At 37.9% G+C, this 27,660-nt stretch overlaps 5 protein-coding genes across 5 annotated transcripts; 2 read left to right on the top strand and 3 right to left on the bottom strand.

Annotated features, from left to right (window-relative positions):
• Positions 1–2,675: 2,675 nt before the first annotated feature.
• Positions 2,676–6,148, bottom strand: LOC141832673 (mitochondrial import inner membrane translocase subunit TIM10-like). Its single transcript, XM_074720132.1, has 5 exons — positions 6,032–6,148; positions 5,260–5,312; positions 4,936–4,974; positions 3,328–3,397; positions 2,676–2,938 (listed from the first exon to the last, which is right to left on the bottom strand). Exons 1-5 carry the CDS (start codon positions 6,071–6,073, stop codon positions 2,888–2,890), a joined length of 255 nt encoding a protein of 84 aa, XP_074576233.1. The 5' UTR covers positions 6,074–6,148; the 3' UTR covers positions 2,676–2,887.
• A 1,532-nt stretch (positions 6,149–7,680) lies between these two features.
• LOC141831993 (heme-binding-like protein At3g10130, chloroplastic) lies at positions 7,681–8,483 on the bottom strand. Its single transcript, XM_074719447.1, has one exon. The coding sequence runs from the start codon at positions 8,336–8,338 to the stop codon at positions 7,748–7,750; it is 591 nt and encodes a 196-aa protein (XP_074575548.1). The 5' UTR covers positions 8,339–8,483; the 3' UTR covers positions 7,681–7,747.
• Positions 8,225–10,951, top strand: LOC141831992 (cytochrome P450 86A1-like). The gene is made up of 2 exons (XM_074719446.1): positions 8,225–8,391; positions 8,971–10,951. Exon 2 carries the CDS (start codon positions 9,136–9,138, stop codon positions 10,798–10,800), a length of 1,665 nt encoding a protein of 554 aa, XP_074575547.1. The 5' UTR covers positions 8,225–8,391; positions 8,971–9,135; the 3' UTR covers positions 10,801–10,951.
• A 6,405-nt stretch (positions 10,952–17,356) lies between these two features.
• LOC141831904 (uncharacterized) lies at positions 17,357–21,368 on the top strand. The gene is made up of 7 exons (XM_074719324.1): positions 17,357–17,496; positions 17,860–17,970; positions 18,120–18,202; positions 18,950–19,036; positions 19,138–19,286; positions 19,521–19,652; positions 20,949–21,368. The coding sequence occupies exons 1-7, from the start codon at positions 17,490–17,492 to the stop codon at positions 21,136–21,138; spliced, it is 759 nt and encodes a 252-aa protein (XP_074575425.1). The 5' UTR covers positions 17,357–17,489; the 3' UTR covers positions 21,139–21,368.
• Positions 21,369–21,825: 457 nt separating this feature from the next.
• LOC141831937 (uncharacterized) lies at positions 21,826–26,919 on the bottom strand. The gene is made up of 5 exons (XM_074719368.1): positions 26,663–26,919; positions 26,402–26,513; positions 25,309–25,423; positions 22,388–23,350; positions 21,826–22,274 (listed from the first exon to the last, which is right to left on the bottom strand). Exons 1-5 carry the CDS (start codon positions 26,820–26,822, stop codon positions 22,068–22,070), a joined length of 1,557 nt encoding a protein of 518 aa, XP_074575469.1. The 5' UTR covers positions 26,823–26,919; the 3' UTR covers positions 21,826–22,067.
• Positions 26,920–27,660: the final 741 nt, after the last annotated feature.

Raw genomic sequence — 27,660 nt, 5'->3', positions numbered from 1 at the left:
TGGACATGCGAGCTCCAGAAGAAGAAGGTATGCATCGTCGTGTAGCTCCCCCCGTCCATGGAATCGGCGGCCGTCGTGGGCATCGCGTCGCCTCCTCCTCTCGTATCCATCGTTGTTCACCAGGTGAGGGAGGAAAAGGGAGGTCGTCGGGGGGTTTACTGGGGAGCGATGGGCAGATAACATTGACGATAATGCCGTCGATGAGAAGGAGAATGACGATGGAGACGCTCTTCCATGCGAGGACGAAAGCGAGACCTTGAAGCCATGGAGGCGGCGAGGGGTGGTCTGCGCGTTCACGACGAAAACAGGCTTAAACTAATTTATTTTGAAAAAAACTAATTAACAAATATTACGCTTTTTCCAAATTTATCAAAATGTTTCATTTGTTCCTAATTGATGTTTAAAAAATTTCAGATTTATTCAATTTTATCCGACCTTTTTTATATTAAAAAATCATTTAAAAATAATTGTTCTAGTGAGAAATTATTCCAAGTGAAAAAAATAAGTATTATTTAATTATTTTGATAGAAAAGAATAGGATTATAAATGAGTCAGAGTCTGACTACAAATTATGTTTTTAATTATGTTTTATATTGTTCAAAATTATTTAATAATATGGTGGAAACTTGTTGGCTCCACGTGTGATGTGGGAGCTGAAATCGTATTGATCTATCAGTCAAAGCCAAGGTGAGTCAAACAAGATCCGGAGGTAATGGACTTAAATAGATTGTGAATTCAAGTCTAATTGAACTAGTTTGGAGACAAGTCGTCCATCCCGATAGAACATAACCTAGACCTCGACTACCGATCTTAGCTTTAATAGCCAACCTACATCTCATCTTAACCTTGGTTGCTCACCTTCTTTCGAGAGTTGTCAACCTCAGCGCTCAGTCTCAATTGTCAATCTCAACTTCAACAGTTGACCTCATCTCTCCCGACCAGGGCGGCTCAAGCCTCCTAGAGGTCCTAGACGAAATTTTTTTTTTAAATGATTAATCTCTCACCCTTTTTTATTCGGACTTGAGACCGACAATGGTGGATTTAAATTTTTTTTAAAATAAACGAGTAAACTATCAAACGAGTAAACTGTTTGAAGTTAACTGAGCAAAATAGATTATTAGGTTAATAAGGAAGGAAGAAGAAGAATATAAAGAAACTAATAAATTAGAGTTTTGAGAATTGAGAAATATTGAATATATTAGAATTATGACAAAATCTTTACGAAATTTAATGATCATGCCAAATCTCTATAAAATCCAATAAAAATATTTTAATAATTTTTTATTTTCTTTATATATATATATATATATATATATATATATATATATATATATATATATATATATATATATATATATATATCCTAGGCATAGGCCATAAAAGGCCTATGGCTAAAGTCGACCCTGCTCCCGACTTGGGCCTATATGATTGGTTCATCCGCATAACTATTTCTTTCGTAAATAGGGGAATTCCCACATATCCCAAAAGATGTGGACAACGGAAACGAGTATCTCGGAATCAATCATAAATGGACGTGTATATTTCAGAGAACATACATGTTAACAGCTCTTTAAAAGTCACTCACCCTTGTTGAGGCATGTATCCACACATATAAATTCTAATTTCCTTAGTCAATTCTCCTCCCTCAAATCCTAATTTGAATGTCAAGTAATTTGTTATGAATCATCCTCGGTGCCCCTCTAATTCTTTCTCTTTAAAAATATTTTTTAGGTATTTTCGTCATTTTCAACAGTAATAAGAGCATGTATATTAGCTTATTCATTGACCAATGATTAAATCATCCATAATATTTGATGGAATATTTAATAAAGTAACTAATCAAATAAAGATGAGTATAAAATGAAATAAACTACTAAAATAGTTATTCATTTTTTTCCTTTTTCAGCGTGAGTTTGATTTGAGTTTAATTTATTTAAATATTATTGAATTAATTATTAATTTAAGCGTGTTTGATTATTTATAATGTTTAATATATATATATATATATATATATATATATATATATATATATATATATATATATATCATTTAACTTAATATTGAAGTGTTCAAACTTTATTCATTTTTTTAATTTTGTACATTGAACAAATATAAAAGTTCTTGTCCAGCCAATCAATCAAATTTGCTCTCAAATATTTAAAAACAGGAAGTTAATGAATAGAAAGAAACATAAGATTAAAATGATTAGGCATGAAAATATTGTTTATTTAAAAAATTATAGATTTTTATTAATCAACCAAAAAAGGAGAGAGATTTATTCATAGAAATTAGAGAAAAAAATTGTTCTTAGCTGGTCTTTAAGAAAATTCATTACCGTAAATTGCATGTTTTAAAGGATGACATGAAGTAAAACAAGAGTGATTTATTTTCTTTATAATTTTATTTCTCCATTTAAATGAATACTTTGAAATGACCCTAAACCTAAACTCATGAACAATATTTTACACGAAGTACGTTAAAGAATTCCTAATAGAAAGAATAAAAAGTGTACATATAAAGAGGAAAAGAGAAGCTCAGTTGTTCAATTTTCCTTCTAATAATTTTCAGTTTTGTTATCCTGTCAATTAAACAGACAAATGGTTAACATCTTAAAGAAAAACAGGAAATGATCAAAACAGTGAGATACAAATATTGGATCAACATTCTCTCTCAAAATACATTCCTCTGCAATTCTTAAAATTACCTTGGAATTTCATTGTTTCCCCCATCTCATGGGGCAACATAAATTGATTTGCCAATAGCTATTTTAAAAAATTATAAATTTCAATCAAAACAAATTCACAAATGTGATCCAAATTGATAAAAAAATAAATCTCATCTTGTCATCAGCTCTGGTGTTATGATCTGTTAGGTTTGTAACAAATCTTCAGGACGATGGTCTCTGAGAAGCCAGAATTTGCCCAATCATATTTGATGCCTGAAATTTCGATCAAATAAAAAAAATTGTTAATATTTTAAAGCAGAATTTATGACACACAGAAATGTTAATTCTGGAAAAGGCAACAGAAATGTTACGCCTGGAAGTAAGCCATGCTTTTGAACAGATAATGAAAAAACAAAAGTAAAAAATTTCAACAATTGTACATTGTAAATCTTTTTGAATGTTTGATACAGCAGTTTTGATACATTGAGGAAACTTTGGCAATTTTTCTTTACTTCACTCTCTCAAATCTTTCATTTATGAAAATGGAAACTAATTCTTCTTTTAATAATATACACAATCAAAAGGATAAGCAATTCCATTCCCCTTCTAAGAAAATACATTGTTTTTCCATCGAGTAAATAGGATCGAAGAAATGAACTTACTTGAACATATTTTGCAGTACAGCGATCAATGCAACTGTTTTCACCAATATATAGTTCAGTTTCTTTATACCTGGGAAAAAACCATTGATCATATTTAAAACTTTGGAAAATTATAAAGCAAAAAAGGTGCATTGAATTTACTTAGATGTTATTGATAGCAAGCATAATCACTTTATGTAAGCTAATATCTAATGACTATTCCAGCAGAAGCATTTTAACAAATTCAGGCAAACGGAGACATATTTATAACAAAATTAGATTTCAACTATTCAAGTTGCATCAACTGTAATCCCCATCCAACTACAATTCAAAATTACTGCTTGTTGGCTAACTTTACTTGCTGGAACTTTCCTGGGTCTCCTTCCAAAAAGGAAAATCACCAGTAAATGCCTCATATTAACCTTAAAGTTTTGCCTAACTAGGCATTAGTGATTTGATCCATGACTTATCATTGCTAGCCTTGCCTTTTCTCGTTGTCATGAGAATAAATCAATGTCAAAAGCTCTCAATGCTGTGATCACAGAAACCTCAATGCTGACTGAGCCCACAATGCCGAGGTAAGAAGCCAGAGGAACCTCAGTGCTGGAAAGTGATGATCTTGGGCGGGTTTTAAATGTAGGAGGGAGCTTCATGTAGAAAAAAAATGGCACTAGATAGTTGCTACAGTTTGAGTGAAGGGGAAGGCGAAGGAAAGTTACTAAATAGCAACAATCCAGACGATGGAGATGATGAGATACTAAACAGTGATGGAGCATCTTCCATGGGAGGTGCACAAGGGAGAAATGGGAGAGATCTTTGTTCACCAGTAAGATGGGTTCTGTGCAACAAGAAGCAGTAAAGTAAAGCATGGTCGGAAGAAGAAGAAAAGGTCTCATCTGTTATCAGCACGTTGTATACCATCAACAGAAAGTCAATATAACCTCTTGACTCATATTCAGTATTAAAGTCCTATTATATTTTTTATACACAACCCTAAAATAATGTTTCTTAGATGAGAGCAGAGAGCAGCTAGAATATGCATTCACAAATGCTGATGATAATAAATTAGTCATATGGGTGAAGACTTTAGAGGATGCATTGGTGATAAATTTCTAAACTTTGGATATGTTTCTTTTTCTAGAAATACTGGTTGTAGTTTCTGATAATTTAATGTATCTATCTTAATGAAAGTGCAGCTGGCAATTCTGATAGGCACAATTCATGTTTGCTTGATATATGTATTGCAGCTGCATTAGTTGGTGTCGACAAGGGCAACATCACTCTCATTAGCACATGGTGTCGACACATTCCTTCCAACTATTTCAATGACTTTATGATCCTTGACCGAGTTCTATAAGTCAGCTCTCCTCTACCACCAAGGATTTGAACACGGGTCTGTCCTAGACCTTTTTGCATAATTTGCTACAACTAATGATGTTAGCCAAATAGCGATGATTTTTTATTGTAATTGGACCAGAGGCGAATTGCTTAGATATTAACCCTTCTATCTATGAAAAAAATTTGTTGTCTTTGTATCGAGTATAAAAAAATATAGCCATGGACAAGACACCAAAGCAGAAAATGTTATACTAAAAAGAATGGTAGTAATTGAAGGAGAACATAGTATACCTTCTATCGATGCACTTATTGAAACATGTCTTAACAAGTCTGCATAATCAGAAAATAAAGAAGGCTGTGAAATGATTTTGTCAATAAACAGCAAGATATGTGATTTGTTTAAGGAAAATATAACTCAACATTAAACATCAATAGAATAACAAAGAAAAAGAAAAAATTGGACTGACACCAAGCAACAAACCAAAATAAGAAACAAAATGTGAAAGAAAGGATCCAGCATCCAGAAGAATAAGTTGTAATTTTAATGTTGAATCATGATATTTTAATCCACAACTCTACAAGTGAATGACTTTAGAAAACATTGAAAGTCATTACCCGCTGAAAAGATCTATCCTGAACTCTAGCTCTCGCTCCAGTTTCCCGAGGTTCTGCAATGTTCAAGGAAAAATGAGTTAAAATAGTGAGAAAATAGCAAATTAACCATTCTCATCTAATGGCATTGACAGCACTGTGAAATGGAGGAAATAAAATACAGTTTAAAACAAAACAGATGACACAGAAAAATGAAGCCCAGCTGAAAGATTACTTGAAGGATTTGGTCAAGAAAGCTTGTGACTCAAATTTTCCAACCAGTATGCAATATATAACTTCCAAATATCTTCAGCGATATTATTGATCCTTTTTATTTACGGCAGCCCATTCCTTAATTTAACATACCATAAATGATAGGCACAGCGTCAGTTTAGTAAAATTCAGAGAAGTAACGCCAAAAAGAACTCTAAACACAAAGTTAGAGTTTTCTGTCCTGAAAAAAATAATTTTTAGCAACCAAAAAACTCATTTTTTGTTAAGAGTTGTACCAAACAAGCTATTAGGACCTGTGTTACCAATTTCCAGATATAGAAACATTAAAACAATACAAAGATTCAATCTACCCTGATCAAGATGTGATATTTAATCCAGCTGGGGACTGAAGGACTGGCACAGAGTGCCAAAGCATGAAATGGAATGAACTTAACATAGTATGATACAAATAGTGGTGGAACGAGAGCACTCTGTCTATTAAACGGGGAATAAGATTGGTTGCCTTGACAGAGACCACCGCATGAAGTTGTTTAGACGAATTGAAGAAGAGAATAAGGGGTACCTGTTCCTTCCGAAGATTAGCCGAGGAACTTGCGTCGTCCATCCTACGAGCACCACCAGAGCGATCCGGTGGAGCAAAGATTTCGAGAGATGGAATCTTCCAGGTTCCAGGTTTTAGGGTTTATGCGGCCGAAGAATAGTCTGTGTGTTTTTTGAAACACGAAATAGGTCGAAGTTAAATTACCATTTCGACCCCAACAGGCAACAGCCTAATATTTATTCACAATACACCTTGAAGTTACAATTAATAAAATAACCCTGACTCATGTTACCTCCGAATCATTCACACTATTAATTTATCTAATAAAAAAATATAATAATAAGAATTATTCCCATTATTTTAACATCTAAAGATATTTTAATAATTTTAAAACTAAGATTTTTTAAAATATAATAAATAAACTAAAAGGTGATGAAATTGTCTTTTGAATGTATTTATTTTATCAAATTTGATAAATAAATTGCATTAATTTTATTTGAACATGATTTGTTTAATAAATGAATTGATCCTTCCCACATTTATTAAAGGTTTTGACAATTCTATGGTAAATTAATATAATAAATATTAAAATAAATGTATACTAATTTATAAAATTAATCTATGGTAAATCAAAATTAATGTATTCGAAGTTATTTATACTCTTAGATTTAAATTCAATATCATAAATTGAAAGTAATAAATTAAATTAAGAGCACATCTATAAATTTTTACCCTATTCATTCAAAAATTAACTATTCTCAATTTATCCATTCAAAAATTAACTACTCTCAATTTATACTGTCACATTCAAATATAAGAAACATACATTTAAAAGTTTATATTTTTCAAACCAAAAAGTTTTAAGAATCCATTGATGATATTGATTAGTGAGTATCATCATCTTAAATTTTATAATAAACTTGTAATTTATCAATTTTATCTAATCTTTATAAATTTAAAATTTTATTATTCTTAATTTACACTATCAAATCTGATAGCATATATATATATATATATATATATATATATATATATATATATATATATATATATATATATTTTGATTTAAAATGAGAAACTGATTGATAGATTTATATTATTTAAATTTTAAAATTTTGATATTTTTCAAATCAATATTGTCCTAGAAATTTATTGATGGTGTGTATGGCTATATCTTATAATGAATTTACGATAAATTTTATCAAACCATTATAAATTAAAAAAAAATATTATTCTTAATTTACGCTTTCGAACTCAAATCACAAAGTGATTTACAATTGTTTATATCCATTAGTCAATTTGTTCGAAACTGATGGATGACTTAAAGAGGAGAGACATTTTGAGAATACACTACATGAGTTATGTATTATGAAAGTGTCCAAAATTAATTGATAAACCTACGAAGAAAAAGCAAGGGTATTTTGGAAATATACTATATGAGTTAAAGTATTATGAAAATTAGGTACGTGATATTAAAAATTATGAAATCTGAAAAAAAAATTAAAGATCAAATGTTTATAAATTTTTTTGGTGTTTATTTTGACTACGGATAAGTCATTGCCACTGAGCCTTTCAGAATGTCGGATAATTTTAAATTTTATTTTATTTTATTTTTTTCTAGATGGAAAGTAGATGAACAATGAACATCTAACAGCAATCAGTATATATATATAATATTATTTCATTTCCCTGAAACAATATCTAATTTCATTAATTCTCCTGTAAATGTAATTTTGATCAGTCTTCCACAGGGAGCATGACTTCATTGGTCCGGAGCGGGGGCAGCGTCCACGGCGGGTTGTACCTCGCCAGCACGTACTCCCCCACCACCCTCCGCCCGTCCCGCTCCAAGCTCCGCCGCAGCCGCTCCACTCTCTCCGCCACCGCCGCCTCCGTCGCCACCCCACTGAACCTCGCCACTGCGTACTTCACCGCCGGCTCGTCCCGCACCGCCACCCGCTCGTCCAGCGGCGCCGGCGCCTCCTCCGCCCGCGCATACTCGGACGACGGCAGCACGAACCGCATCGTCACCTCCCCTCCGCCTTCTCCGCGGGCGGTGAGAACAGGGGCGGTCATGGCGATCTTCTCGCCGGCCGTGATGACGGGGGCGGTCATGGGGATCTTCTCGATCCGGCGGTTCCGGGGCGGGCCTAGCGCGCCGATGTAGTCGGCGAGGATCATGAAGCCGGAGTCGCGATCGTCACCGGCGGGGTAAGTGACCTCGGCTACGACGCAGGGGGAGTAGCTCCGGATCTCGTAGTCGGGGCAGGTGTGGAGGACTTCGTATTTGGGCGTCTCCACCGTGATCTTCCCCAGCAGCAAGCCCATCTCGTCGTCTAAGCTTCGATCGAATGCTACTGAGCGTGGCGTCGATTAATAAGGTTAGGGTTTCTTGCGGAGAAAGTTTGATCCTTTTTGATCGATTTCACGATTCGTGGTTCTGGACGATGTGTGTGTGGTGGGAAGTGAAGGACTAGACGTGGAGTAGGCTACGCCACGGCCCACCCTTTGGCACGTGATTGTTATCATTATCAAAAAATAATAGTTTATTTTAAAAATTATTTTATTTATAATTTTCTATCTAAAATAGATTTAACCTGCTTTAATAACTAGCTTCCTGCTGAAGGGATGTTTACTTACCTGTGTTTAGCTTTCGTATAAACATGCATGCCTGTTTTCGAGTCTTGACGTATCGCCTACTTGTGTTCATCAGAACGATAGCAAAACATCAAGGGCAAGATATAATATCATGTAGCATTAACCTTTGCCACACGTACTTCTCTCCAAATCCAAGGAAAACTCCATCGTTTCTTTTGGGGAACCACATGAAATTACCGATCTTTTCCCTGAACAGGTCGACCAAACCTTGACTCGAGTCCCTCGTTCTTAATTCTTGTGATATAATTCTTCCCTTTCTTCTTCGCGTCTCTAACTCTGCATGCTCAAATCTCTACGAACAGGTTTCGTCCACGGAGTCATTTTGTGCTCGGTGACGGTCAAACAAATTCTGGTGAAATGGCGACTCCACAAGTCACTCGCTTCCTTCGACGCCAATATATATTGCCCTCGATCGAGCTCTGAGACCATCACGTGAATTCCATATCAATCGGTTGCAGAGCATTGAAATGGTGGCTGAAGTTGTTATGGAGGCGCTGCGGGAGCAGCAACCGGCGGCGGTGGGTGCGCTCACGGCGGCGATTTTGGTGATTGTGTTTTCGTACATGACGTGGTTCTGGTCGCTGCGCCGGAAGCTGAGCGGGCCCACTGTGTGGCCGCTCTTCGGCAGCCTTCCGGGCCTCGTCCTCAACCGCGCCCGCATGCACGACTGGATCGCTGGCAACCTCCGCGCCACCGGCGGCGTCGCCACCTACCAGACTTGCATCCTCCCGATTCCCCTGCTCGCCCGCCGCCAGGGGCTTGTTACTGTGACGGCGCACCCCCGCAACCTCGAGCACGTCCTCCGCACGCGCTTCGACAACTACCCGAAGGGCCCGCAGATGCAGGCGGCCTTCCATGATCTCCTCGGCGGCGGCATCTTCAACTCCGACGGTGAGGCGTGGCTCCTCCAGCGCAAGACGGCGGCGCTGGAGTTTACCACCCGCACGCTCCGACAGGCCATGGCCCGCTGGACCAACCGCGCCATCCTTCGCCTCTGCAGCATCCTCTCCGCCGCGGCCGCCGGAGAGGGCCGCCGAGCCGTTGACCTCCAGGATCTCCTCCTCCGCCTCACCTTCGACAACATCTGTGGCCTCACCTTCGGCAAGGACCCCGAGACGCTCTCTCCTACCATCCCCCACAACCCCTTCACTGCCGCTTTCGACGCCGCTACTGAGGCCACCATGCAGCGCCTCCTTTTCCCCGGCTTTCTCTGGCGCCTCAAAAAGGCCCTCCGCCTCGGTGGCGAGCTCCGCCTGCGCCGGAGCCTCGAGGTCGTCGACCGGCACATGGAGGCCGCCGTCACCGAGCGCAAGGAGACCCCCTCAGACGACCTCATCTCCCGTTTCATGAAGAAGCGCGCCTCCGACGGCGGCGCCTTCGCCTCCGACGAAATCCTCCAGCGCATCGCGCTCAACTTCCTCCTCGCCGGCCGCGACACCTCCTCCGTGGCGCTGAGCTGGTTCTTCTGGACCGTCATGCGGCGGCCCGACGTGGAGCGGAAGATCGTCGGAGAAATAACTACGGTTCTGCGGGCGACCCGCGGACCTGACAGGGCTGCATGGCTCGCCGGCCCGCTCGAGTTTGACGAGCTGGACCGACTCGTTTATCTGAAGGCGGCGCTGGCGGAGACCCTGCGATTGTACCCGTCGGTTCCACAGGACACAAAGTACGTGATAGCCGATGACGTTCTGCCAGATGGGACGGTAGTCCCAGCAGGTTCCAGCGTGACGTACTCGATCTACTCGATGGGGAGGCTGGAGACGATTTGGGGGAAAGACTGCGAGGAATTCCGGCCGGAGAGGTGGCTGTCGGCGGAGGGCGACCGGTTCGAGCCGACCAAGGACCCGTACCAATTCGTGGCCTTCAACGCGGGGCCGAGGACGTGCCTGGGGAAGGACCTGGCGTACCTGCAGATGAGGTCGATCGCGGCGGCGGTGCTGCTGCGCCACCGCCTGGAGCCGGTGCCAGGCCACCGGGTGCAGCAGAAGATGTCGCTCACGCTATTCATGAAGCACGGGCTGCTGGTCAACGTGCGGCCGAGGAACCTCGACGACGTCGACGGACACCTCGTGGACTCGCCGGCGAAGAAAGTGACGACCGCCATCGCCATCGCCACCGCTGCGGCGGCGTGAGCGACGACGGGAAACAAACCATTTTACGCGCTGGTGTTTACTTGGTGAACCATCTGTTGTTTAGTTTGATGTGCATGTTCTTGTATTTGGTCTTATTCTTGTGCTCTCTGTACTGCAAATGATTATATACTTTCTTGAGTATTTTAATTTATATTTATTATAAAATTAAGACACGAAATTAATTTTTCAGACACAAAATTTGATATACAGAATATATTTTTCACTCATCAGTAAAAATTAAATTTTTTAAAGAATCCAGATGTATTTGTTAAAATCATACTTTAATACTAAACTAAAAAATATATATAGTTCTAGATTTTATATTCATTTGATTTTTTTTATATGTTGGTAATTTTGAATTTGACTTTCTAAATTGATTTTAGTTTTAAATATAATAAAAATTTACCTGAATATATTTAAAACATACTGGATAGTAAACCCAGTACCACCTCTGTTCCATGGCGGGAAGATTCACTTCCCGCGTAAAACCATGGAAGGATTAGGAATGCGATCAAATCCCCGATCAAGCAGTCACATTGCGAAGGCTCCACTCTTCTTCTACGTCGTCGATTCAAGAAAGAGAAGAGGTCGACGACGTTGCCTCTTTCTTCTCGGTCTCGTGGTTACCCTCATCCTCCGACACTGGGGCTCACCAAAACGAGCAAGTCCGCCATGACGGCAGCTATGCTTCCGAAAGAGACGAGGGCGAGCGAGGAGTCCAACCCTAGCAGAAAGTGAGAGAGGTCCAGCGGGTGCCCTTGTAAGGCTCCGTCCCCTGGCAAATGGCGATCGCCGCGCAGATGCAACGGAAATAGAGATGAAGTTGGCAGTGGCCATGTAAGTGGATCTTTGATGTAATTTTGGAATCATATATGCCAACAATTTGATTTTTCATTGCACGATATCGAATGTGGTGGCACGGTGTTCCTGCAGGAGAACGCCAATCTTTGCAATACGCCTGTAAGTTCACTTAAATCTCCCATAAAAGAACTGTTTGGCAATTCAAATCAGCTACTCAATTGGAACCCTAGAGGCAAGTTATTAAATTGTCGTGCAAAACTGTTTCTTTTATTGATTTCTTCTGTTTTAATTCGTGGGATCATCTATCTACTAAAATGTGTTTGATCATTTATAGAAAGAAACCAAGATTTAATTAACCCGCAAATTTAAGAAAGTGGCTACATTTGTGGTTTTGCATGATCCTCCAACCAGTATTACGACTTGCTCCTCTTTGCTAGTTTAAACTTTGAAGTGCCATCTCCCTCTCCGCTCTCTTTTAAATGAAATATTTCTATGCAAAGTCAAGTTACCAATCATTTTCAGATCCTATGCAGATGCAAGCCGTGAAGCAGGCTTTGCATGTGGCAAACACCCCCAACAGTAGTTGTTTGCCGTGAAGAAGAGCAGAAGATTATTCTCAAGTTTTGCAAATCTTGTCTTCAACAAAGTAAAGCTGGCAGCCTTTACGTATGCAGATGCCCATGGACAGGAAAGACACTTTCGATTGCCGAAGTGAAAGAGCATTTCCTCGAGTTGTCAGAAGAGGTACTGCTAAGTTTTTCCCCCCCTAAATGGCCAAGTCCATTACCTTTAGACGCTACTGAATAGGGTGATCACACTTGAAATTGCAACTTTTAATTCTTTGGTCTCTGTTGTTGCACATTGGAGCATGTTATTGGCTTATGGCTTGCATAGAAAAGTTCCATGTGCTAGCCAATTTAGGCTATAATACTGAACTAGGCAAATGATCCACACTAATAGTGTGGTACATCTACAACAACAATTTCATCGCAGACCCTTTCTCAACAAAGGTTAATGAATACGAGGGATGCCTAACCCTATTGAGAGTTGATGCAGATTTATAAACACCAAGAGTAGAGATGCAACAACATCCTAACTTGAAGTCTGACAATTGCCTGTCTATTTTGCCAGATTCTAGATTAATACCTTTGCCATTCAGTCAAGCAACTTCACTTGAGATCCCACAGGCACTTTTTATAACAGCGCCTACATGTAGATACATGTGAGTAGAAACCAATGGGGATTGTCCTACTTGAAAAGGGAATGCCAATAGGAAAGTAGACGAATAGCTGCTGAAAAAGTGTATCAGCTAGGTTGTTATGTTCTTCATTGTGTCATAAAATAGAAAGTCTATCCTGCTTTTTCTGATAGGTAATTATCAATCATGGCATTGGGCAAGACTAGTATCTTGTGAATGCTTATGGGCTATGCAAAAGAAGTTCAACAGTTAAATGAGCTGTTATTCCAAAATGTACCAAATAAACTATATGACATATATTAATCAATCTTGTATAACATCTAAATGTTTGGTCTTTTACATATCCTTCCTTCACAGCATGAAAATATAATATACAACCTTGTTGATGCATTTCATTGTTCACCTTAAAACACACTAACACAATGATATCAGTTGCAAACTATGTTGCGGAATTGTAAGCTTATTGGTTAGGTGCTCATCAATCAAATATTTTTTGACTTTTCCAAGAATTGTCTTTTGACTTATCTAAGATTTGTCAAAGTTGGAGCATACACATCAGTGATGCACAACTTGCCTAGTAGAAAGTGAAAACAATCTCCTCCAAGTGCCATGATGAAGATATCAGTCAACTGCTACTTGGTTGAGACACGACCTGTTAAACTGTCCACAAACTGAACATGCTCTCTCACGGATTGATTATCAATTTTAATATGTTGTCTGTTCACGAAACACTGGATTAGCTGCAATGTGGAGAGTGGCTTGACTATCACAACAAAGGTACATCATTTGAGGTGCTTGACCCCAAGTGATACCAGTAAACCTTTTATCCATAACAACTCACTTGGCTATTGCCATTGACCTATTCTTCTTCTGCTAAGGATCTTGAGATGGTTGTTTATCTCTTGGTCTCACAGAAAGATAGGGCATCCTCCAAGCGTGATAAAGGAACTCGTAGGGAACACCAAGTCAATGGACAACTTCAAAATCTGAGTGACAAGGTTAGGGGAAGTCAACCTTTGGAGCAAGATTTCTAATCTTGGAATTTTCTTTAGATTTCACTGTAAAACTCTTGTCCCAACATCCCAATGCTCTCGTCTTGGAGCTTACATAATTGTGAGATAATATTAACTTAGCAACACAATTCTTGCAGAGTGGTGGTTAAGTAGAAGAGTCATCCCACCAGATGATGCTATCTTATAGGATTCTCTAGTAGAGTTTCATCAGTGTTGTTGCTCCATTGCAAAGTTGACTTCCAGCCCAATATTCTTAAAGAATGTCTAATACATACTTCTGTTGGCACAAGAAAAAGTAGACCTTCATCTTGCTACCTCAATTTTGAGATGTGCTTTGGTGGCCTAAGATATTTAATCTCAAACTAAGTAGCGTTTAAAATTTGAGCATAAATTTGGGCTATTTTTTACAAGAATAAGTTCATCAAGATAAAGTAAGACAATCAAGTTTATATCACCCTGTGAATAATTAAATAAGTAATAGTTCGACTCTTACTGCTTGAAGCCAGAATACTTGACGATGCAAGTGAACTTCTCAATAGAGGTTCTCTAATCATGAATCCTAATAAAAGTTCTAACAAACCATACGAACTCAAGAACAAATTCATGCACAAGATCTGGTAACATCGAAATTTACAACATAACAAAAAATTAAACAATAAGGACGATGGACGTAAATGTAGCCGATTTGCTATTGTCTCAACGTCGTCCATAAAGTCTGGTGATCCTGAGAAGAAGAACAACAAATAGATCTTCCGTAAGAACTAGAGTGATGATGCCGTACTCTCCTCAGCAATGGGAAGCGGGAGATCTCAAATTGCACAATCCTATAGGGACTATGTCCTATTTATCAACCCATCATTGATAACATAATACGGGTTAATGAGTTCTACACATATAAATCCATATCCAATAACCGCAATTAATATCAATTAGATCACACTTAATGGGTTTGTTCGTAACGACATGAAACTCGTGTGTTACAAAATAACTTATAAGTCCATTGAATAGACAGATTAAAACCAACACCCAAATCATTTTCAAGAAGCTTCTTTAAGTATTGTTAACATCTATTTGGTATAGAGTCCAATCTTTCAGTAATGTTACATTGAGAAGACATCAAAGGCTGCCATCTTAGCCACTAAGGCAAAAATTTCATGGAAATCCACTCCCTCCTTTTGTGTGTATCCTTTAACAATTAGCCAAGCATTCGCGCTTATTGACCTTTCATTTAATTTAATCTGCCTATAAACACCTTATAGGCTCTTTCTCAATTAATAGGTCTTCAATTGTCCATATCTCATTGTGAGTTCGTCTCTTCGAAGACATTGCTTTAAGTTGTGTTGACTCTTCTTCTCTTCCAACTTTCTTGCATTTCAGTGCCTCTTTCTACTTCTCTATCTTCACTCTGGCATGTCACTGCATCTTCTGGCTCTTCTCTCTGTATCATTGGAATTGGGATTTTCGAATCTTGAGAATCATTACTCTAAGCAAAAGAAGCCTGGTCCAACTTCCACTCTTCTTATGTGAGTGGCTTCAAACTATTTCCATCTAGAATGATCACTGAAATAGTAGCCTTCAATTTTCTCATGTCAGACAATATGTATATGTATCACTTTCCTATCTTGTGGGTTGATGCCCTTTATCTTTGAGATGATCTTTCCCAATATTAAAATTATTCATGAGGGTCATCAGTTGTTGGAGATGATCTTCTGTGAAGTCGAATTGATTGAGTTTATTCTCTTGTCCATTGGTGCTCATTTGTTATCACTGGGGTGTCGATACAGGTTCCAACATGTCCTTGTTTTGTAGCCTATCTTGCCACAATGATTGCAAATTAGTTTTTTCCCCTTCTTAGCACTCCAAAATGCTATATCAAGGTCATTCAAGTCACCCATGGTGGGCATCATAATCTCTTCCACAACATCAACAGGTGAGCATTTGGGAAACCCTGCCTCACAGAATTATTAAGGCATGTAATTGTAGATCCATAGTGAGACCATGATTATTAATTACCACTTCAAACTTCTATACTAAAATAGCAAGATTGTGCGAACAAATTGTGGTGTGCCAAAATATAATGCAGGCAACTTCATCACGTCTAAGATTTAAAATCACTTGATTCAATTTTCCCTTGAGAATCTGCAATGAATTATATAATTCATTCTTTCTAGGTATGCATGCAAATGATCAGCAGTTGGTATTGCTCATCTGTTTATTGCACTCGCAGGTGATATTATGCTCCTCGGTCAGACTCTCTCAACAGCGTAAGAAGAATGCTGCAACTCTTGCAGAGCCAAGACTTTCTGATCATCTTGGCTTAAAACCTTAAAAATTCATGTAACACAAGAGATAATGCCACAAAAAACCTCGTTAATTGTATATTTCACATCTGTTTCATGTCTTTATATCATTTTTCTTTTGGTGATACTGACATATCTTCATACATAGTGTACAAGGCCATTTCTATGTTTTCGGTCATTTAAACTCTTGTTGATGTTTGTGTTATCAGCTTAACAGATTCTACTCTGGAATTTTTTTTTCCAGAGTTGCTTTACGTGATAATTGATCCTTGATGAAAGTTCAGTTGAATATCAAGGTTAGTTAGTTGCTCTTTGAGTGTTCTTGTTATAGTTAAGACTTGCCATGTCTTCCTTGTGATGTAAAGTCTCAGGTTTTCCCTGTGAATGATTAGTTAAACAAAGTAGTCTTTTTTATTTCTACAGATGTGTTGTGACTTCAAATTATCGACAAACAACTCGACATTTGAAGCAGTCTGGAAGGCAAGCAGATCATCAATTGTCATATATATTTACCTACGACCACTACTTGCACCATTAGGATTAAGTTGTAGTAGTCCTGCAGAATGATTATTGTTGTTATTGGGTGAGACACATTTAAGATGTATAAGCATCTACTTAAATAATCAATAAATATTTCAATTATATTATATACAATTATGATAAATATGTACATTAAAAGAGGTTGATAAAAAATAATAAAAATAAAATAAAATAAATTACGTAATAATCTTTGATTATGAGAAATGGACTGAAGGTGAGTGGTGGTCGATTGGGTCCACTAACACGTGGTTGAGTGGTGGTCGACCAGTGGTCGATCATCATATGGTGGTTGACCACGTGGTCGATCATCATACACACTATGCTGCCTCTACGAACGCATTAATATTAAAAAAAAATAAAAATAAAAAGCACGGGCCCACCTATTAACACGTTCAGAACTCTGAACGCGTTCAATACCTCACTCCTCCCTCACTCTTCCACGTCCTTCCTTCGCTCCTCCACGTTTGCTATTAACGCCCGATTAACAGCGCGTTGCGGATGCTCTTAGAGCCAAACGATTTGCCATATCATAATTTTAAGTACTGAATTGTTGTTTTTTATTTTTGGGTGAGTTTGATATATACAATGAATTTTGGAAGCCTTTGTAAGGTAAAATAAGATTTTGGAAATTTCAAGGAGTAAATTGCAAATAAACATACGAGCCGGTGAAATTAATTCCCTTTCCTAAATTTCGTCTTCTCCAGTGAGCCCTAACACCGATCGATATCGTCACGCCTGCTGGACCTCCATCAGTCGCGCCTCCCCCCTCTGAGACCGGGCGCTGCTTCTTCTGCCTTCTTGGATTCCCCTTGCCGGATCGCCCCTTAGACTCGCCGCATGGCAGGTAAAAGAGAAAGCTACTTCGTCGCCGCACGAAAAATTCTATAGAACGAATTGCTTGATTTAAGATTTTTAGTCTCTTTCGCGACATAATAATCCGGTTCAACTCGTTAACTTTTTGATATAATGCATTTGATCGTCGTTCACTAAAGCATCCCCGTCATTCTTGCCAAGCATTTCACCAGGAGAAGAGGTCAAAATATGTAATAATTTCATGGGTATAGACATGTTTGGTTTCAAATCGACAAGTAAAACTGAGATTTGCTAAAATATTGTAATCTTCTTGCCGTAACTTATTTTGATTATGTTCGTTTCCTTTTCAATTATGCTTCAGGAAAGTGAGTGGATATTTACTATTTTCCTCTAGGTATGGATCAGTGGAGACTGCAAATTGAAGAATGGGTTCGTCAGCAACCTGTAGAGCAATTTTATGTTGCTGTTGCAGTTCTAGTATTTACCCTTGCTTTCTTCGCTTTGTGTAAGTTCTCTTATATATATATATATATATATATATATATATATATATATATATATATATATATATAATCTCCTTTAACATCTTTCCACGTTATCTTCTGTTGATTGTTTAACTACTAAATTCTGCTCAAATATACTATTACTTTACAGTTCGTATACTGAGACATACAAAGTCCAATACCATAGTGCTCGCAGGCTTAAGTGGTAGTGGGAAAACTGTTCTGTTTTATCAGGTATTACATGTATTTTTGTTTCATGTAAATATTGTTTGTTGGTAATTTACTATTACATTCTGGAAGATAAGTTTAAATTGTTTTTCTGTAGTGGTTGGAGCTAGAAGTGAAAATTGTAACGTATCTGAATCCTATAAGAACATGTTTTGATTAATTAATTAGTAAATGGTAGTTGTTGATGTTAGTTGCTTGGCTTTCAGTATTAGGAGTTTTCTCTTTCATTGCTCTGATAATGGATGCAGCATCAAAAGAGGTTGGTGGGTTTTAGCTTGCTTCTTTTGTATTGAAAAAAATTAACAATTTTAGTTTAGGCATTCTTAATCAGCAGTCTAATGCAGTTTTTGATATCACGTTTTTTCAATCAAAATATTCAAGAAAGAGTCATTTTTGTTAAATAACTAAAAACTAAGATAACTTATTAAAATCATGTTTCAAAATTGATAAATACTTGAAAGAGTATTCTCTCTCTCTCTCTCTCTCTCTCTCTCTTCATTACAAGATGATGAAGGTTTTCCCTTCACTTTTCCTTCTGAAGAACTGGATTTAGTTTTCCCTCTGAAGTTATGTGAAATAGAGCAAGCTGCAGGAGCATATTGAGTTGTAAAAATTTGGAGGAACAAATTTAGACTGGTACTACAGTGGCCAAATTCAAATAAACTTATTGAGTAAAGCAGATGAAGAGACACAGATTATATTTATTATTTGGATGCATGATCTATATATTCTTCCTGATTATTTGTGTTTCAGCTTCGTGATGGCTCACCCCATCTAGGAACTGTCACATCAATGGAACCAAATGATGGTACTTTTGTGCTGCATTCTGAGCTGGAAAAGGTATCCGACTAGCTGCATAAAGCTACTAGCCTGAAGCAAGTTGGTTATTGAAACAATAGCAGGATCCTCATCACAAATTCGTTTTCCTTTCTTTTGCACAGAAGGGAAAACTAAATCCAGTTCGTTTGGTTGATGTTCCTGGGCATTCAAGGCTAAGACCAAAGCTTGATGAGTTCTTGCTTCATGCAGCTGGTGTCATTTTTGCTGTGGATAGCTTGGACTTCTTACCAAACTGCAGAGCTGCTGCTGAGTAATTTGCTAACTCACTTTTCTGATGCACAATAAACTTATTCTGTGCTATTTTATCTGCAGTATCATTCTTTAGGAATAGGATATAGTTTCATAATTTAGAAATTATAGCCTAGTTGTTGACCTTTGAATGTCATGCTGTAGTAACCATTTTAAATGGGACTTTCCTTTCTGACCCTACACTTGTATATAAAGTGCAGTGAGAATAAGTGTTTTTTTATTGTCTTTCCGCTAGGTACTTGTATGACATACTGACAAAGTCAACTGTGGTGAAGCGGAGAATTCCTATTTTGATACTGTGCAACAAAGCAGATAAAGTGACGGCACATTCTAAGGAATTCATTAAGAAACAGTTGGAGAAGGAAATGTGAGACTTTGATATCCTATCATTTATCTGAAATTTTCAATATCAAGCACCAGTTTAGTTTCATAACCAATATCTAATTTAGGAGGCATAAACCTGATGAAAGACTTATTTTACCTTAGAATAAATGAAACAATCAAGGAGAAAGCTTTTTTGTTATTCATTTGTTCTTTTGTGGCTTGTTCTGTATTTCATATTATTGTTTTATTTCACTGCTTCCTTTTTCTGTTTTATTTTTATTTATTTTCCTCTTCTCGATCTAATTTAATTGCCACACCTTCTCATACTTAAACTTCCCCACCAGACTTTCAAAAATGTCTATTTATCCCCAAAGTCTATTATGTTATCACTTTGGCATCCTGTAATGATAATTCTGGATTATTATTTGGACTCTTAGCCTTCACTGGGATGTCATGGAGAGATATTACAAGATCCTAGTCTAGTCCCACATAATAAATTGTAAATTGTGGGCTAATGGAGAGGATTTATAAACATAGATGCGCGAGGTTATAATGACCTGAGCTTAAGCATTTTTGGGTGATGATTGGGTTTGATAATTTAATGGCTTCTCACAATTGGGTGGCTCATAACATTCTTGATATGCTATACTTCAACAACCTTTTATTAATATCTAAACAATGCACGAGAAAAATGATTTATCAAGAGCAAGTGTCACACTCAGCAAGCGTTGAAAGTGTTGGTTATGCCTGCTGGTGATTAATGAACTAGTAGATTTTGCTCTTCTAAATTATCTTTTCATTATGCTGTGCTACTGTGGTCTTTGTTCATGAATATTGATGTAACAACTGATTAATGAGGGTGCCTATTTTATGTGGCTTCCGTGTATTTCTATTAATCTGCTAACAAGTTTTTTCTTTCTCTGTTCATAAAAATATATATGATAAACTCTTTCACTATTTTAGTTAGATAAAAGGTTAATTACTCATTGGTTTATTTATAAAAAATGTTTACATCAATTGTTATGTTTTAATTCCTTTCCACTTCAGTTCTTTCCTTGTTTATTTCTTTCCTTGTTATGTTTGTAATGACCATCGTACCCACCAGTTGAAAGCAGTGTACCAAATGTTACCTTGTTTTCATATCTGTGAGTTCTCTAAAACCAGTCAGGTCTTTTTTCACACCGGATGACACCAGTACAACACTATGTTTTCTCTCATTGCTCAAATGTCTACGGTTCGTATACGATTAATTGGAGACATCCTTGCATGAATTCGATACCACCATTCTACTTAGATGATGATGCGATACTTGTTTTTTTTTTCTTTATTTTTTTTGCAGCGACAAGCTTCGTGCATCGAGAAGTGCAATTTCAGCTGCTGATTTAACCAGTGAGTACACGCTCGGGGTGCCTGGCGAGGCATTCAATTTTTCTCATTGCCGAAACAAGGTGACAGTGGCAGAGGCATCAGGGTTGACGGGAGAGATATCACAAGTCGAGCAATTCATAAGAGAGCTAGTGAAGCCTTAATCCTTTGTTTCCTTCAAATTGCAATGGAAACTCCAGCTCTATAGTTGTCGTCTCAATCACCATATTTTGGCTACTTCAAATGGATCGATGGATGCGAAATTTTGATGGAGACAGTTTTGCTTGCACCAGTTGCTTGAACTTTCTTTGCAATCATAGTTTGGTGTGCGAACCTTTTAAGTTCATTCGAGTGAAAGACATTGCAATTTGCTTGATTCAATGACAGTAACATTCTCAGCTATTTCTTGCCTTGTGCTAAGAGTAAGAGAAAAAAAGATATAATTATCTATGATAATAATTATTATAAACAATTCAATGCAAAGACAATATTTATGTAGTCAATCTCAATTAGTGGGATGAACTTATGTCATATTTGATTGGATGGAATGGAATAAAAATGATTTCCTAATCTTTTTAAATATACGATAGACGATGGATGATCCAAACACACCAGGAGACGACAAACTGAGCATATCGAATTAACTGATTAGCTAAACACAAAATGAATCATCCCACTCATTCTACCATTCAGTTAAAGCAACCCAATAAAAAATAGCATGTAGAATTCCATTCAATTCTCTTACTCCATTTGATTGCATTCCAATTCCATACCATTCCCTCCTATCAATGAAACAGAGCATGAATACCCAGTTTCACACAATCCACAACAAACTATGCAAAGTCGCAATATAGAGGAAATCGAGAACATTGTAGTATGATAGATCCAGAGGCTGCCACAATCAACATATTAATGAGATGATACATACAAATAACCAAGCCACAGAGATCAACTTTCAAATACATATGTATTTCATGTTGTACACAGAGTGACCTACTTGAGGCTCCTCTTCTGATGACAACCACAATGGAAACTAATGTATCCACCTCCTACATTACAAAATCTTATCTTAATTAACGTGTATGTGTTTCATTTAGTAATCTTGTTCACTCGCATCGAAACGGATCGCATTGTTACTGACACTTTGTTCCGAACTGACTGGGCTGCCTGTGGCGACAGGAGAATCACTAATGCTGATTCCCCTGCTTCTTGAGGATCCTGACCTCACACTGTAAACCGATGATGCTGGAATATTTGCCATCAATGGTCTCAGACTGTTGGGAACACTTCGTCGTATATCCTGCAGTTGTAAGCACCTCCAATCAGGAGTTGTTATATCTAAACTTGGCTTATTAAATAGCACATGGCTAACAATCTTGGAAAAACTAAATGCAGGTTGATGAATAATATTACCATATGCCTCAATGCCATATCCAATGATTTCTTTGATAAAGTCCTTCCGAAGCCAGCACTATCTGGAGTAAGAGAAGATTTAACGGAAAGATTATTATGGCTCGATCCCTGGTCATCTTTTTTTGGTGGTGCAAGTCTTCTCATGTTGACTATCCGTTCAACCATCTTATTTCCCATTATAACGGGGTTCACATTGTCCGTACAACCTGCTTGTTGTCTGCTTGGTGGTGGAACGGAACTACCTTTCGCGACAGCACCATTTGCAGCCCGCCCTCTCAATGGAGAACAAGACTGTCGTCTTGGTCTGGCAGTGGGTGCAGGCTCAACAGAAGATGACCGATTGCTGGGTGCTCCTGGTCTACCACGAGAGATGGAGGAGGATCTCCCTGGCAAAGATGTCTTCAAGTTGGCAGGTGCATCGTGAGAAAAACCAGGGATATCCGAGGGTTTCAATGGTTTGGGTTTTATGGTTTGAGTGGTTCCTCGCGATGGTGCTGGACTTTTAGATATTGTTGGCGAGGTTTTGGAAATTGTTGGCAGAGAACTTTTAGACACTGTTGGACTGGATCTTGCGACAAAAGATGGTTGTCTTGTTGGTATAGTGGAAGCAGGAACACTTGATGAGGAAGAGGATCCTCTCGCAGGGGTGGCTGACCTCGATGCAGGCTTGCTTGCTGCAGGGACAGATGGCCTAGATGTTGGTGTAGAAGATCTTACAGGCGTTGAAGATCGCGGAGGAGCCAGTGGCTTTGAAGGCAAAGTAGCTCGTGAAGTAGGAGTGGAAGATCTAGTAGGTTTTGAATAGACAGGTCGACCATCTGGAGTTACAGAACTTGAGGCCCTATGAGACGGACCACCAGAGGAAGACGGTCTACGAGTTCCTAGATCGGACAAGTTGGTTCCAGATGATGATGTTGGCTGCCTCAACAATGTGCTCTTGGGAGGATCTGGAGCATTTGATAACTAAAACATTCCATCGATATGCAGAAGCTTAGCATCAAAATAGGAAATGTAGCAAAATTTATCGTTGAATTATAATTGTAAATGTAGACAGATTTAAAGATAAATATGAAATCTTTGTCAACTTTATCAACATAAAAAATATTGAATGTACACTATGCAGCTACCAAAATTCTACGGATATCATGAAACAAACCTATTCCATTGACTCTCTGTATAACATCACAAGTGAAAAATAATTAAACAGCCTAATTTGCAATTGTAATTCAGCTTCTAATACAAATGGATAAGGATATAGCCAATAAATGTCCACTGTGGCATGGTATACACTGTGGATATACTGTTGAAATTGATTGAAAATTCTTATACGATAGGGAAGGGAAACAAAGCTCTAACAGGTAATTATCAAAGAGCTCCAAAACTTTCAAACTGACAACCATGTGAGTTGACATACACTACTTAATATGAATTGCAAAACAGAAGAATTTGGAGAGTTCTATTTTAGTCATGCAAAACATATCGGTTAGAGACAAAAAGTATTATTGCAAAATAAAATAGTCAAATGCCTCCAGGCTAGGTTTGAAAATGAACTGGCCTAGGAGACAGGATGAATAGATTAATTATCTCAGTTGTACCACGTACATTAACAAGTGAGAAGGATGATGAAAAATGGATTATGTAGTGGTTCTATAGTTATTTAATGTCTTTTGTGATAAGATGTAGAGAAAAATATTAGCCCAGTCATACAGACAACCAGTATGAAGCTATGTCAAAATAAATCATAATTGGACAATTGTATTGGTTTAATATAGTTACCAACTAGTCTAGTATTGCTAACACAATGTCCATCTTTTCAGACTATATAGGTTGCTTACAATCTACCAACTCTTCTGCGTTGGGAGTTCCACAATGGCACAAGTGTCAGTGGAACATAACTAGGCCCTAAGTCGAACAAGCCTAGAAATTTGGACATCTTTTGTCAGCTATATATGTTGCTTCCAATCTAAACTCTCACAATGACATAACTGCCACTGGAACATATACTAGGCTCTAGGTCTAGCAAACCTAGAAGTACAATGATTTTCACAGGTATATCAGTAACATCCAACCAACACTTGGGCACTGAGAGCTCTACAATGACATGGCTTCAATAACAACAAGAAGCTGCTTGTCCCAACTATTAGGAGTTGGGTATATGGATTTATCCTGCTGCTACTGAGCTCTATATAAGGCATACTTTAGTAATATCCCCAACTGTTCAATTGACATGGGAAAGACTTCCTACATTATGCTAAGCTTTAACCAGCATGCTAAGAAATTTTCAGATGTGTCCTTGCACACCTTTTATAGTTGTAAAATATTCTCTTAACTAATGTGTTGTTGCATGCCTATGAAAATAGTAAAGGCAACCTCTTACCCTCTAACCTAGCCTCACTCTAACTTAAATGAAATGAAAAGCCTAAAATTCTTTCTTCCAGTCAGTTTATTGGCAAAACAGGCACATTTAATCCTCTACCCCTTCCGAACTTAGATTAGTCATTGCCACCTCAGAGACAGAAATTGTAAACAGATGAGTTGCTGAAGATATGAGAAATTTGGGCAATTAAAATCACATGAGCAAATCACAATTCAACACAATATTTGGACAATATGAGAGTTTAGGAGAGTCAAATAGCAAACAAAACCCACTAACTATAAATGAACAAGGCACATCACTTATTTGATAAAGGTGCTAATACAACTTTTGTCATTCTTTTCCATATAGATGGGTTCCTCGATGAAAAAACAAAGATAAACTCCAACTAATACAGAAAATAAGTCAAAGCCTATTCTATCTTGTGGCAGTAATCATGCCTCAAATGAATGCATGATTACTTGACAGATTAGGATGCATAAATAACATAAGCTAACAATCTGCTATGTGCAAAGATTTAAGTATATATATCAACTAGATAGCTCACCCTTGATTTCAGCATTTTTGGTCTATCTTTTGGTGTATCAATGCTACCAATGGGAGATCTTTTGGATTCAGTATCCAGAGATGGAAACAATGGAGTACCTGGCGGCGTGAGAAGCCTGGAAAAAGGAATTTTTTTTGCATGATATAAGCTAAACAGGCACAGACTGATAGCATATGATCACCAAGCCACTAAAATTTGGAATAGCTAACATAGTCGCCAACAGTTAAGAATAATTCATGCAGCTTATCTCATGCCTTTTTTCCATTTATCTGAATTGGCTGCTACCAGAAGTGAACTTAATTATAAAAGAAGTATGGACACACACTTCTCTGAGCAAGTCATATATAGGTCATCAAATCATACCCCTAATCTACACCTAACATCTCTATGATCCCTTCATATTCAGTAATTTTTATTATGTTAGAATATAAATGAAAAACTACCATCTAAAAAATATTTAAAAATTTAGATGAACCAATAATCATAGAAAGGGCAAAGTATTAACTCCCTTACTCATACTATAAGATTCACCTCACCATTTAATTTCAATATCGTTTCTCAACATGGCTATCAAAATAAATGTCAACAAAGAAGCCTATTATTCTATTTGCAAGACAATCAAATTGAATATGATGAGTTATATTCTATTAGTCCCAACTATCTGGAGTTAGCTGAATAAATTGATGGAGTATGAATACAACATCCCAAGGAAAAATGAATATGGTGATCTTAACATTTTTCTTTGACATTCTTTTGCCCCAATAATTACACATGTGAGTGCATACACATTTTTGATGTATTAACTCGTTACACGGAATGTTTGAGATATAAACTAGGTGCTTTCCTAATGAATTAGCATTTGGAACAGCTGGCCAAGCAGTAATCCATTGAGAAAAATAATAAGCAAATAAATGGAATAATTAGAAGGAAAGTGTAGAATGTGATAGAATAATTAGAAAGTAGCAACGCATCAAAGAAAACATAATAGATATAAAATAAAAGAATAAATAGAAGGAATTGATGCATCAAGGAGCATCCCTAAGATAAAAACTCAAATACATCACTAGAAAGATGTATACAATGATCAAGTTACCAGTCATAGTCATTCTTTTCTCCATCAGAATTCAGAAAGTCGTCAATCCCAGGCTTTCGTATAGGTGGGGAAGAGGCGATCTTGAATATAGGAGCAGTCCCGGGTTTTGATCCTGAGACACAGAATGAACCAAAGCAAGTGATATAAATGCTTCGCAACAACTAATCGTGGGGACGGTATCTGAAGGCTTCGAGTGATGTGAATTGAGGAAGAGCAGCATAGTCATGAGCAATCGAACAAGAGGAGGAGAGAGAGCATTACCCAATGGGGGATCGAGTTCGTCAGAGTTATGCAGGAGAAGATTGTTCCGTTCCTTATCCAGCTTCCGCATCTCGAGAAAGAGGGCGAGCTCCTCGTCCACCCCTTTCGTCACAGCCCGCCCCGACAATGGCGACGGTGCTGCCGCAGAGCTTCGGTTCATCTTCTCGCTGCACGAATCTCACCGCCGAAGAAAACAAGCTCCTGATAACCTATTCCTCACTCAAAGATCCCAATTTTCCGCAGCGGCTCAAGTCAAGCTCCAACTTTTGGAAACGAAAAGAAACAGAGAGACGCAGATCAGAAACCAGGTGCCAGAAATCGACAGAATGCCGAGAGAAAAATTGGAGGAGGCGTATCAACGGAAGAATGCGGAGACAAATGGAGAAAACCTAACTCGTCCTGAGCGCCAAGGGTACAGTGAAGACGCCGCCCGATGCGGGGGTTCCACGGCACTCAGATCTACGAAAATGGCGTCTCCGGTGGTGAACATGCGAGTGCAGAGCAAGGCGGAGGGCGGCGGAGAGCGACCGCGCAGAGAAGGGAGCGCAGCAGTTGTTCGTTTCGCCCTCTCTCACTCTGCAACCGAATCGAGAAGCGGCGAGTGTGCGAGCTAGATATCAACGGCTGCCTCCCTATCATCGCGTCTCATGTCGTGACGCGGCGGCATATTTTTATTTATTGTTTTGTTTGTTTGTTTTTCATTTTGTTAAATTTATACTCCTTATTGGATATAATTTATTTACATGCTAATCATTTCCAACACTATTAACAGAAAAATACAAAACTATTTTTAAAATAATATCTAATAAATTATTATACATTATTAACAATAATCCAATCAATATATTCATTGTTTTAGTACACTTTTTGTCCGACACTAATGACAAATAGATTATACAACATAACAATAAAGAATTCCTTGAAAAATATACAATTTCATTAAAATAGTAAGAGAAAAAATTGTATATATTTGTGACAAGGAAATTATACTAATGATT

Source organism: Curcuma longa, chromosome 7, assembly GCF_044706935.1.
Source record: "Curcuma longa cultivar G26 ecotype Majalengka, Jawa Barat chromosome 7, ITB_CL_G26_1.1, whole genome shotgun sequence".
Classification (NCBI taxonomy): Eukaryota; Viridiplantae; Streptophyta; class Magnoliopsida; order Zingiberales; family Zingiberaceae; genus Curcuma; species Curcuma longa.
Note: the sequence above shows the minus strand (reverse complement) of the source record. Positions and strands in the feature narration are given on the sequence as shown.